The sequence below is a fragment of the Pinus tabuliformis genome, chromosome 7 (assembly GCF_031772625.1).
Source record: "Pinus tabuliformis cultivar Carrire ecotype Pingquan chromosome 7, CPIR1, whole genome shotgun sequence".
In the NCBI taxonomy this organism is placed as follows: Eukaryota; Viridiplantae; Streptophyta; class Pinopsida; order Pinales; family Pinaceae; genus Pinus; species Pinus tabuliformis.
This window is the reverse complement of record NC_142293.1, coordinates 976,721,518-976,734,560: the sequence shown is the minus strand read 5'-3', so window position 1 is coordinate 976,734,560 and position 13,043 is coordinate 976,721,518. Positions and strand designations below refer to the sequence as shown.

The 13,043-nt window shown below is 41.7% G+C and overlaps 1 protein-coding gene across 1 annotated transcript; it reads right to left on the bottom strand.

The window, feature by feature from the left end:
- Window positions 1–420: 420 nt before the first annotated feature.
- Window positions 421–4,684, bottom strand: LOC149250874 (uncharacterized). The gene is made up of 3 exons (XM_089453775.1): window positions 3,716–4,684; window positions 3,007–3,595; window positions 421–2,600 (listed from the first exon to the last, which is right to left on the bottom strand). The coding sequence occupies exons 1-3, from the start codon at window positions 4,682–4,684 to the stop codon at window positions 421–423; spliced, it is 3,738 nt and encodes a 1,245-aa protein (XP_089309901.1).
- Between the last annotated feature and the right edge of the window lie 8,359 nt (window positions 4,685–13,043).

Genomic DNA, 13,043 nt, shown 5'->3' with positions numbered 1-13,043 from the left:
ACGTGAAGACCCTCCCCGGGCAGAGCCTCGACGGCTGAGCAGGCACTGTCGAGGCCTAACCATCTTTGCAAAAGCACCGGGGGTATGGAACAAAGCGGAGTAGGAGGACTTGAAACGCCACCCAACCAGCCTTTCAGACTTGAAACAGCGCTCAACAGACAGAGGGATGGCAAGAGCTGATGCTCTGAAAACCATAGACCAGGCAAGAGCCTGAACACCAAATACCAAATACTGAGCGTGAACCAGCACATGACGATCCAACCCGCCACCTTTCTTAAACTCTTCATCGCCTCCTCGAGTCCTGTTCGCCATAACTGCTCGCTGCAGTCGCACCAATAACCCGGACAGAGCATTGAATTGTCGTCCATGATCACCCATACATATATTCCTTGGCGGCGATCCTCGCATTGAATGCCTGCCTTAAGCTTGAGGCAGCACATGGCTTTCATGTGGCTCCTCACTTCCACACGTCGTGTCACCCGCATCCGGGGAAGCAGCATCGCTTTTGACCAGTCTAGCGTATTCCTGAGCCTGGACATTATTTGGTATAATAGTCGTGTTTCCTGTGAGGAGGGTATTCTCATTTTCTACTCCTATGTTGGCCAGGAGGTCTGCGACCTTGTTGCCTTCCCTTTTTGTATGATTGAAGGAAATGGCCCTGTTGCTGCGGAGAGCTTGTTCGATGGCCTCTAGTCTTGCTTCGAGCCTCCAGCTGGCGGCGATTTTCCTTGCTTGAGAGCCATTCTGGAGGCGCTTGGCCATGTTTATGAGGATCTGGGAGTCTCCTTCCATGATCAGGGGTTGAAGGTTGAGATTCCAAGCGAGAAGGAGCCCTTGCCAGAGTCCCTCTAGCTCAGCTGAGTTGTTGGTATCCCACCCTATGTTTCCAAAGTATATCTGCAAGGGAGTGCCTTCATGGTTCCTCAGAATTCCTCCAAAGCCAGCCATTCCAGGGTTGCCTTTGGAGGCACCATCGAAATTGAGCTTATAAGAATGCTTAGGGGGAGCGGTCCATGTGCCTTTGTTTATGATGCTACTTTTGGAGGGGCCGATCTTGTGTTGTTCCTGAGGTAGATGCAGTTTCCAGTTGTCTAGAATGCCTTTCTCATTGTTTAGAGAAGGAAGATCCTCCTGTGTCCAGGATCGGAGCAGCAGCATTTCTTTGAGGTTCCCACAGAGCCTATTCCATATGTCTTCGATCGATGAGCGCTGGTTTTTGAATATGCGTTTGTTCCTTTCCTTCCAGATGCTCCAGAGGATGAGCCCTGGGATCATGTTCCACAAACAGTTGAGAAGCTCGCTTTTATAAGGATTCTGTGGCCAGTGTCTTAAGGAGTTGGTTATGTCATTCTCTATTCTGCATCTTTTTTGACATCTAAAGCTCGCCTTTTCCCATAGCTGATTGGCTAGGGGGCAGGTGTCCAGGAGGTGTTGGAGAGTTTCCTCATTTTGATTGCAGTTAAGACAAATGGATGGACCATGAAAGTTTCTTCTCCTTAGTTTGTCCCAGGTGAGGATTCTTTTGTGGCCTACCAACCATAGGAAATAAGAGACTTTGGGCCAGGATCCAAGACCCCATATTTTTCTCCAGATTGGATCAGAAGGGGTAGTGATATTGCATACGATCTTGTAGGCCTCTGAAGTGGTAAAGGCACCCTTTGGTCGGTATCCCCATCTTAGGATGTCATTGCCTTCGTCGTGTCTAATGCTTCTTTTCCATAGCTCCTTCTCCAACTCCTCAGTTTCCCGAAGGTTTGTGTTATTGATTAGCTGATTACCCTGTTTCCATTTCCTGAATCCGTGCTCCGTTTCCTGCATCCAAAAATGTCGGATCTTTTCTTGCTGCTGCTCCTGCCTATTGAATTCCGGAGGTGGATGAAGAACGTGGGTGAGCTTTGGCATCTGGCTCCATGCATCTGTCCAGAATCTCGCCGTTCTGCCGTCCCTTACTTCCCAGAAACTGTGCTGCTGAATTAACTGGAAGTGTTGTTTGGCCGCATTCCATATTAGCGAACCTTTTTCATTGGGGGTGAACCTGATGAGCTCTTCCTGAGGTCTGTTATTGGCATATTTGGCTGTCCAGATTTTTACCCAAGGTTTTTCTGGGTTAGTGATCCACTGCCACCATATTTTGGCGCTCATAATGGAGTTGCTATGCTCTGGGTCTCTCAGCCCAATGCCCCCTTTGTCTTTGGGCATGCAGACTGTGGTCCATTTAACTAGAGCCCATTTACGGTTAGTTGCCGAGCTGCCCCATAGGAAGCCACGTTGAAGATTCCTGATTCTTTTTAATACCCACTTCGGCGCTGCTAGGATTGAGAATAGATAAAGGGGCATTTCCTGAAGGACAGACTTAATGAGCACTACCCGACTGGCCAGATTCAAAGTTCTGTGCGTCCAAAGGTTAAGACGGGATTCAAGCTTCTCAATGAGAGTTCGCCAGGAGGAATGCTTTATGGCTGAAGCAGTGAGGGGGGCTCTGAGGTATTTGGAGGGGAGTGAGGCAGTGGGAAATCCTAGGATACGAGCAACCGCTGTCTTAACAGATGGAGGCGTGTGAAAGAAAAAAATCTGCGATTTGGAACAATTGACACTGGTGCCTGAAGCTTCGGAGAAATCATTGAGCAGGGATTTGAAGCAGGAGGCTTCCTGGACAGAGGGGTAGCCAAATAGCATGGTGTCATCAACAAACTGCTGATGAGAGGTAGAAGGGGTGTTGTGAACTGAGAGGCCTTTGAGCTGGTGAGAGTGGAGGGCGGCCAAGTCCTTCAGCCATTAGAACAAAGAGGAAGGGGGATAGGGGGTCCCCTTGCCTGATTCCTCTAGATGGTTTGAAGGGGTGCGAGGGGATTCCATTCACAAGGATGGAGAATTGTTTGGAGGTGGTTAGACTCTTGATCCAGCGAATCCACATAGAACAAAAACCAAAGGCTATTAGCATTTGTTGAATGTAAGTCTAGCTGAGTTTATCAAAAGCCTTAGAGAGATCCAGCTTAAGAAGCATACCTGCCTGCTTTGATTGCTTGAGGGAGTGTATTATCTCGTGCGTGAGGAGAATGCCATCCATGATCTGTCTCCCTTCCACGTACCCCGACTGTTCCGGAGATATGAGCAGAGGCAACAGGGGCTTTAACCGGTTTGCGATAACTTTGGATATGACTTTGTAAATGACATTACAAAGAGAAATCGACCTGTATTTGTCAGGGGTGATTGAATCCTCCTCTTTGGGGATGAGGGCAATGAAGGTGGAGTTGAGAGAGGGTAGCAGCCAATGGAGAGCTCTCGACTCTTCTACAATTTGCCAGACTTCCAGTTTTATCATCTCCCAGAAGGTGTGAAAGAACGTAGTGGTGAATCCATCCGGTCCAGGGGCTTTTCCTTCCTTAAGCTGGGACATTGCCTCGTCCACCTCCTGAGGCTGAATTGGGCGAAGGAGAAGCTCATTATGTTCCTCCGTAATGAGCCTTGGCACATTGTTGGTTATTCTTTCAATTGCCTGTCGCCTGTCTCCTTCAGGCTCTTGAAGGACATGATTGAAGTGATTAAGGAATTCCTCCTCAATTTCCTCATGCTTTTCTACTTTTACCCCCCCTTGCTTTTGAATGAAAGGTATGTTGTTGTGCATTCTTCTTTGAATAGTGGTTCTGTGGAAGAATTTAGTGTTTCGCTCGCCTTCCTTCAACCATCTGATTCTGGATTTTTGCTTCCAATATACTTCCTCCTGCTTCCGCCTTTCCTCAAGTTGTCTGTGGATGCGTCGTTCCTGTTCCAGAGTCACCTCAGTGTGCCCCTCTGTGGTTATCTTTTGTTGGAGGTCCGTCAATTCCCGGTTTAGATCTTGTTGCGCTTTAAAGATGTCTCCAAAGGTCTCCCTATTCCAGCGCTTTAGGTGATTTTTTAGAAACCTGAGCTTCTGTTGGAACTTATACATCTTGGACCCTTCTGGTGGGATAAAGGAAGTCCATGTAGTTTTGACAAAGTCTTTAAACGTGGGGTGCGAGAGCCAGAACTCTTCGAAGCGGAAGGGTCTCCTGGTCAAGTCACCTGGTCTTTGCCATTGAAGGGCAATCGGCCAATGATCCGAACCGGTATGCGGAAGAATTGCAGCTGAAATGTCTCCTCCAAGGTGAACCGCGTTATCTGATATGAGGAAGCGATCCAGTTTGGATGCAATTTGATGCTTTCCTGCTCTGCGATTGCTCCATGTAAAAGTGCCATTACAAAAAGGCATATCTATGAGGGAGGTGTTCTGAATGAAGTCCTTGAAATGGGCATTTTCTTGTTCCATTCTATTTCTCCCCCCGATCTTCTCCTCTAGCTTGGTAATCATGTTAAAATCCCCTCCAATAATCCAGAGCGGGTGCCTCCTGTTGTTGTTCAAAGCTTCTATGGTGTCCAGAAGCGCAATTTTGCTTCCTGTATCCTGCGGGAAATATACATTTGATAGGTTTCCATGAATGTTCGTGCCTAGAATGTGGAAGGCTGCCTGGATGAGGTGATGAGAAGCGTGAAAATCTGAGAGATTTAACGCTTGTGTGTTCCATGCAATAGCAAGCCCTCCTGAAGCTCCAGAGGCATCTACCGCTACCGATCGACATCCTGGCCAGGCTTTGGAGAGAATGCTGCCTAAAGTAGAGCTATTACATTTGGTTTCCTGGAAAAAGCATAGTTGCGGCTTTTCCATTTTAATCATGTTTTTTAACATTCTGAGTTTCCTAGGGCTATTGAGCCCTCTTAGGTTCCATGATACTAGCTTCATGGTTCAACTATTAGCGGAGGGTTTATAGTACTTCGTCAATTTAGCATACCTGCCTGAGTCTACCAGGATTTTCCCAATCTCGATCGTTCTCTGTAGATCCGTTCTTCTTCCTCTCTTTTTGGTGTCTTTTGGGGGGAGGCTTCCATCCCAATGGCTTCCTGGCTGTATACCTAGTTGATGTTGTTGATAGGCTCTCGAAATGACCACTTCCAGCTTGCTAAGTTGGGTTTCGGGTATACTGTCATATGCTTTCTTTTTGCATGCTAGTTCTAGTTCTAGAATGTCTAGGCCGTTCAGATCTATGCTTTCTGGTTCTTCTTCCATCTGTTGCACTTGACTGCTTCCTTCCATATTAATCTCTGAGCTTGGAGGGGGGTCTAGCTTTCCATCGACTTCCATATCCTTGTATTTCCCTGCCGACTCTTTCAGTCCTCCTGTGGGGTTATCTGTGATGATGATGGGGGTTTGGCATTTGGAGGGGGAGGCTGTAGGGGGGGATGGGAGGAGGAGGAAGGAGGGGCAGGGTTAGACTCGGAGATCGGGGGTTGCTCATCAGAGGTCTGAGCAAGGATTTCGAAACTGTTCTTAGTAGCTGGGCCATGGGTATTATTTTGCTGGGGTTTATTCCCATTTGAGGGTTTCTTGTGCGCGCGCCTTCGGCTAGGGGCTTTGGTGAAGCCGTCCTGGGTTAGGGTTTCAGAGGGGTCAGGAGAAGTGGCTTTGGTATTCAGAGGACAGTCCCGGAATAGATGCCCAAGAGCATGGCATTTCCTGCAACGAAAGGGTACATGCTCATAGTCCAGAGGTTGAATCCATTCTTCATCACGGTGAGAGAGACTTACCGATTCTGGCAAGGCTTCGTTCAGGCGCATGAAGACGCAGATGCGAGCATAAGAAGTGTATCTGCGCATTTTTGTTTCTTCTGCAGCCCTGATGTACTCCCCCAGTCCATTTCCTATATCTTTGAGAATGTCCTCGTCCCAATATTCATCTGGAAGTGCGTACATTCTGATCCAAACTGGCGCCCAAGTGAGATCTTCCTTATCCGGGTTGAATCTTGGTATCCACTCCCTCAAATACAGACCCGCTGAGTTGAAGAAGTAGGGCCCTGCTCCCAAAATTCTGTATTTGTCCTCAAGACAGAAGAAAATTGCTGTGAAAAAGCCTTTCGGCCCTAGCTGCAGAGTAACATCTCCTTTGGGCTTCCACTTCGCCGCAATCCATCCGTATAAGGCTCTTTCTGTCGGCTAGAACCCTATAAACTTCCCAATAAGGGCATGATCCCTCATGAATTCGATTCGCTTGTCAATCTTGTGTCCAGGTAACTCTATTCGTGGCCGTTCTTTAGCTATAGGCTTACATGTTGTCGAGGAAACCTTCAGAACTTCTTCTGGTTTTTCCTCTCTGTCTTGTGTGACGCTGGCTTTGTCCTTCCGACCTCCTGTCTCCTTGTTTCCATGCTGATGCCTGTTCTCTTTGTTCAGTATCTCCTTGTCAATCGATCCAAAGACAAATGCCTGCTCAGGACCGTGCTGCAATGGGGAGGGCTCTGACGCCCTCCCCTAAGGAGATTCCATTGTGCTACTCTAGTACCCTGCAACGCTGTTACGCAACAGGTGATTTGGTCCAGTCTGTGAATGGATCCAGTGTTGTGCCGTCTGCGCCGTCGAAGCTTTTCTCAGAACCCTAATCGCTGCAGAGCCGTAGTCTCTCTTTTGTTTTTTTCGTAATCTATATGTTCAATACGTGTTAGGTCATAGTTATATATAGGTATGTTAAATATTATTTTATAATTTTATATATATGAGTTATGTTATATTTAAATTTAGGTTATATGGGTGAAAACGTTACGTTGGATTACACTTTTGTGATAAATGCCTCCGAAAATTTCACATTTGCAATTTTTCGGTTGAACATTTTTTTTTTGGTCGAACTATTTTACTAACATTCGATTGAACTTTTTTACCTTTAGACTAACGTCCGTCGTTAAACGAAAATTTTACCAGAGTTAAAAAAATCGACAAAAAACTAACTCGACCAAACCAATAATTCCGCCAGATAATTGATTCGACCGAGAAAAAATGTTTTATATATACGACGGGCCAGGCCCTGCCGCGGAGTTTTCGACACTGTTAATCTATCATTGTGTTGTCAAGCATTGTGAGGTCTATTGATTTTTAATTGTGTTGTCCAGCGCTAGGAGGTATGTTGATTTGATTTGAAGACTTGCTGAGCACTTTGAGCTTGGTTTAAGTCGAAGCCTTGTCGGGCGTTGTGAAGTAAGTTAATTCAAGTTTTTTGTAATTAAAATTTTTTATTTACAGGTTTTATTGGAATTTTTAATGAATTTTTTAGTTTTTTTGCAGCTTGGCGCTAGAGGAATTGGTTGGTTGCACTCATCGCTGGTAACTTTCTTAGCCTCCTCGTCCACCCTCCTTATGTAGACCAGGTAAGTCTCTCGGACCAGTTTAGATTGTTCTTTGTTTATCCTGTAACCAGATTAGATTGTTCTCTATTGTTTGAAAAACATTAAACCCCCCTGGGGAATACTAGTGAGTAATTTGACTGTTCTTGGCCCAGTGTCTTTGACCCAAATGACGTCTCTGCCATGATTTCCATTATTTCTGGTTATGTTTATATCAACTATTTTACTACATGGATATTAATAAAATATTTTTGGTGCATGGAGCTTACTAAGGCTAATAATAGTTCACTGGTCCATTCATCGACCAAAACCTAGCCTGTCATGACTTGAAACTGATCTCCCGACGTTGGCAGGTCCCCTTCATGTTCTCTCTAAGTATGGAAGAAATCTTCTCATACCTTATTCTCTTTATAATGACAACCTTATGAAGAGAACTGAATTGTTGCTCTGCCCTATCTGCTTGATATTTGAATGCAATGAAAATCAAGAAAGAGTAACTTCCATTTTTTCCATCTAAGTCATGAAAAGGTAGTTTGGATAAAGGATTGGCCTGGCCCTTTGGCACCATGGAGTGAAAATAACTAGTGCATAGCCAACAGCATAGCTAACACAAATCCAAACAAACTACTGTCAAACAGATTACTATCGTTTTCTTATTTTTTCATAATGTAATGCTTTTCCCCGATGATTTATTTCTTTCAACTTTCGAATTGAATTCATTCTAACATTTCTCTCCAATTTGTGTCTCCATGAGAGGCACGTGATTATAAGTTTAAGGGGAATTCCAGTGATTTTTTTTTCTATTCTTGGCCCAGTGTCTCTGGCCCAAATGACATCTCTACCATGATTTTCGTTATTTTTGGTTATGTTTATATTAACTATTTTACTAAATGGATATTAATAGAATTTTAGTGTTTTGGTTTTTTTTCCCTTGCCAATTCAACAAATTTTTATTTTTTAATTTAAAAATGGATTTTTGATTTTTTTATGAATTCAGACACCTGAAAAACTAGGGCTATGAAGTGATTTCAAGAAATCTGATTCTAGAGAAAAATATGTTGAAAAATTTTCCAAAACTTATAATGGATAGACTATCAATAATTGTGTTGATGTGTATTAAGAGCCTTAGTAATAAATTTCCACTTAGTTTGAAAAAAATTAAACCCCCCTTGGTTGAAGCACCACCAGAATTTGGGTTGGGAACCATAGAAGGTAAACCCAGTAAAAACTTGCATAGACCACCTTAAAGTTCCATGTTGAACCAGAGGAAAAGAGAACCTGGCTAAAAGTGGTACCTGGTTATTAGTCTCAAGAATCGAACTCATAATTGATCTCACTAAATGAAATTGAAATTGAAAAATGAAATTGAAACTAGTAAATGAATAAATTAAATTGAAACTGATAAATTTTTTATATATCTTAATCAAGTATTTAAACCCCGTTTAAATTATTTTTTTACCAAATTTTGATTAAAAATTTGCTGCACCTATTGTTGGGTGCATGAGATTGAAGCTAATCAGAGTGTTGGCATTGCTTTGTCATCTATTTTTGGTGTTTTAATTTTAATGTTATTGGGTTGACTTGTTCTACATTGATTTATCTCGTAGAACAGCCTTGATGCTTCTTGGTAACATACTTTCCTTTCTTTCGTTGTCATATGTTCATTTATGTTTTATTTTTCATTATGTGTAATTCACTTAAAGCTTCCTTATTTTCTTGGAACATGGTTCTTATTAGCTTTCTAAGATGACACTGAATACACTTAATTGAAGATTCTTGTACTTTCTCTTTTCAAGTAGTAGTTTATTTTTGAGATACATCTTTTTTATTTCTATTTTGTTGGGTGCATGAGATTGAAGCTAATTAGAGTGTTGATATTTCTTTGTCATATATTTTTGGTGTGTTAATTTTAATTTTATTGGGTTGCTAATTAGAGTGTTGGCATTGTTTTGTCATCTATTTTTGGTGTTTTAATTTTAATGTTATTAGGTTGACTTGTTCTACAATGATTTATCTCATAGAACAACCTTGATGCTTCTTGGTAACATACTTTTTTTTTTTTTTATGTCCATTTATGTTTCCTTTTTCATTATGTGTAATTCACTTCAAACTTCCATATTTTCTTGGAACATGGGTCTTATTAGCTTTCTAAGATGAGACAGAATACATGTTATGAAACCAGCTCAAGAAAAGATAGAAAAGATAGATCAACGCCTTAGAATTCAGCCTCTTCGAGGGGGCAACCTCCTTTACATTACATAAATGAACAATTCTTGGATGATACAAATGACAAAACCTCCTTTCTATATATAGGAGTCTAAGGAGTCACAATATAATCCAGCCGACCTAACAATAATAATATAAAGCCACAAAAATAATAATAGAGGGATTCTATGGGCACATTAATGACAATATGGGGGCAATGGGGGCACAACAATATAAATAAGGGGTATAACTACAATAGTAATGGGGTAATCACTAGTATTATAGGGACCCAACATGCCCCTCTCCTTCAAAAAAGTGTTTTCCTCAACGCTTGAGTAGTTCTGGATACTTCTGCATAAAATTCTCATCCTCCCATGTGGAATCTTCAGCGGATAAGTCCTTCCACTTGATAAGGTACTCTGAAATTGATCGATTTCGTAGCTGTCGAGTTCTTGTTTCTATAACTGCTTCCGGTTCCAATATAATTTTTCCTTCCTCGTCAAATTCTGGCAATATTGTTTGAACTGGGAGCTTGTCGCCTATAACCTTCTTTAAGCATGAAACATGGAAAACTGGGTGCAATCGAGAAGCTGCAGGAAGCTCTAATTTGTATGCCATAGTACCAATCTTTTGCAACACCTTGTACGGACCATAATACTTTGGTGATAATTTATTATCCTTCTTAGCTTGCTTGAGGGACATTTTCTTATATGGTTGTAGCCGTAGGAATACCCAATCACCTACATCAAAACTTCTTTCACTACGATGTTGATCTGCCTGTTGTTTCATTCTATTCTGTGCCAACACGAGGTTATCCTTTAAGAGTTGGAGGACTTGTTGTTGATGTTCGATGTGATGTTCCACTGCCTGAACCTTAGAATTTTCTCTTAAATATGATGTGATGGATGGTGGTTGATACCCATAAAGTGCCATAAATGGGGTAATTTTTGTTGCTGTATGAAAGGAAGTGTTATACCACCATTCAGCCAGAGGCAAGAATTTGACCCATTGTGTCTGTTTTTCAGATACAAAGCAATGAAGATATCCTTCCAAACATTTGTTTACTATCTCAGTTTTCCCATCAGATTGAGGATGATAAGATGAGCTATGAGCTAACTGAGTACCAAGACAAGAAAATAATTCTATCCAAAAATTTCCAGTGAAAATGGGATCTCTGTCACTTACAATAATCTTTGGGTTTCCATGTAGCTTTTGAATTGTTTCCATAAATGCAGTAGAAACTGTATTGGCTTTAATTGGATGTGATAAAGCACAAAAGTGTGCATACTTGGTAAGTCTGTCAACTACCACCATGATGACACTCTTTCCCTCAGACTTGGGTAAACCTGCGATAAAATCCATTGATACCTCCTCCCAACGTTGGCTTGGAATGGATAAAGGTTGTAATAGACCCGGTGTCTTAATTGTTTCAACTTTATTTTGTTGGCAAACCAAACATTCTTCCACAAACTTTTGAATATCTGATTTAAGGTCATCCCAAAAAAATTCCTTCTTAACCCTGTGGTAAGTTTTTAAAAATCCTGAGTGCCCTCCTAAGGGAGAAGTGTGCAATTCCATAAGAATCTTTTGTTTTAAAAAGTATTTAAGGCTATCATGATCCGTTTTTACCTTGAAGTGTCTTCCCATTAGGTAGGGTCGCCATTTCTTAAGTGCATGGAGTATTGCCAACATTTCCTTCTCATAAATAGCTTTGCTTAGAAACTTTCCCGTGATTGGACGACTTTCAAAAGAAATGGGTCTTTCATCTTGCATTAGAACAACACCAATTCCATTTCCTGAAGCATCACATTCCATAATAAAGGTTTTTGTGAAGTCCGGTGTAGCTAAGACCGGTGCTTGGCACATTGCCTCTTTAAGATGTTCAAAGGCCTTTTTTGCTTCCAGAGTCCATGAAAATGCATCTTTCTTCAATAATGTCGTTAGAGGTGCTGCTATTCTCCCATAATTCTTAACAAACTTGCGATAATACCCTGTCAACCCAAGAAATCCACGCAAATTCTTTATGGATGTGGGGATTTTCCATTCCTTAATGGCTTTAATTTTGGTAGGGTCTACCTTAACTCCTTCATGAGATACAATATGACCCAAATATTCCACCTCCTGGACTCCAAAGAAACATTTGGATCTTTTGGCATATAATTGTTTCTCCTCCAATAGTTGTAGCACCCTGTCAACATGTTCAACATGATCCTTCCAAGACTTGCTGTAGATAAGTATATCATCAAAAAATACTAACACAAATTTTCTAAGGAATGGTTTGAAAATTGAATTCATCAAACCTTGAAATGTTGAAGATGCATTGGTAAGGCCAAAAGGCATGACCAAAAATTCATAATGACCCTCATGAGATCTAAATGCCGTTTTCGGAATGTCTTCAATCTTCATTCTGATTTGATGATATCCTGAACGAAGATCCAACTTGGTGAAGTAAATTGATCCATGCAATTCATCCAGTAATTCATCAATGACAGGAATGGGGATCTTATCTTTAATAGTGAGCTTGTTGAGCTCCCTATAATCCGGACACATGTTCCATGATTCATCCTTCTTGTGCACCAATACTACTGGAGCAGAGAAAGAACTTTGACTCGGTTGAATTATACCAGCCTCTAGCATTTCTGCAACCATAAGTTCAATTTCACTTTTTTGGACATATGGATATCTGTACGGCCTGATGTTTGGAGGAACACTTCCTGGAATCAGATGAATAGCATGATCATGATCACGCATAGGTGGGAGACCTTTGGGAGTCTCAAATACCTTAGAATGATTGTCCAGGACTTTTTGGAGATCTGGAGAAATAGATGATTCTAATGTCGAAACATCTAGTGAACATAATTGTGCAATTACACCCCTTTGCTTCCTTTTTAGAAGCTTTGTCATACCATTAGAGCTGATTATCTTTCCTGGTTTCCCTGCAATACCCCTTAATTCAACTTCCTTTCCTTCCGTAGAAAATTTGATGAAAAGTTCTTGAAAATTAAAAGCTATTGTACCCAAGGATTGTAGCCATTGGACTCCTAGTACAACATCAGCACCTCTCATTGGAATGGAAAGCATTGGGCTAGTCAATACATATTCTCCCATAGATAGCTTGATATTATGGCACTTTCCAGAGCAATTTATTGTTCCTCCATTTGCAATCATCACTTGACACTCTGGTGATGGATATAGGAAGCAATTCAATTCTTTTGCTACCCTACAATGAATAAAATTGTGGGTGCTTCCTGAATCAATCAACACTATCACCTTTTTCTTCTTGATTTGTCCTTCTATCTTGATGGTTTGAGGAGTGGTAATTCCTGCCAATGCATTACAAGATATGGTCGGATTTATTTTTTCTTCATCTAGGCTTTGTTCCTGGAGCATATCCTGTTCTTTTGACCTTTCTTGCTCCTTTTCTTCTTCCTCTTCACAATCTATGTAGAATAATTTCTTCTCAGCACACTTATGACCTTTAGTGTATTTGCTATCATAACTATAACAAAGCCCTTTTGCTCTTTTTTCTTCCAATTGTTGTGGTGTCAACCTTATAGGTTGTGGAAGACTAGGGGCAACTGCACTTCCGTCTTTATAGTTGTGAGTGGTATGCTTCCTGGTTGCCATAATTTTGCTTTCCATTTTTCTTGCTAA

Bases quoted from the DNA above. Each gene is read 5' to 3' on its own strand.
- LOC149250874 (XM_089453775.1), bottom strand. From the start codon at position 4,684: ATGGAAAAGCCGCAACTATGCTTTTTCCAGGAAACCAAATGTAATAGC. The intron at 3,596-3,715 runs GTATATTGGAAG...TTCATTCAAAAG, and splicing joins AAAGGCGGAAGCAGGAGGAA to CAAGGGGGGGTAAAAGTAGA. The intron at 2,601-3,006 runs GTATGCTTCTTA...CCGAAGCTTCAG, and splicing joins CAAGCAATCAAAGCAGGCAG to GCACCAGTGTCAATTGTTCC.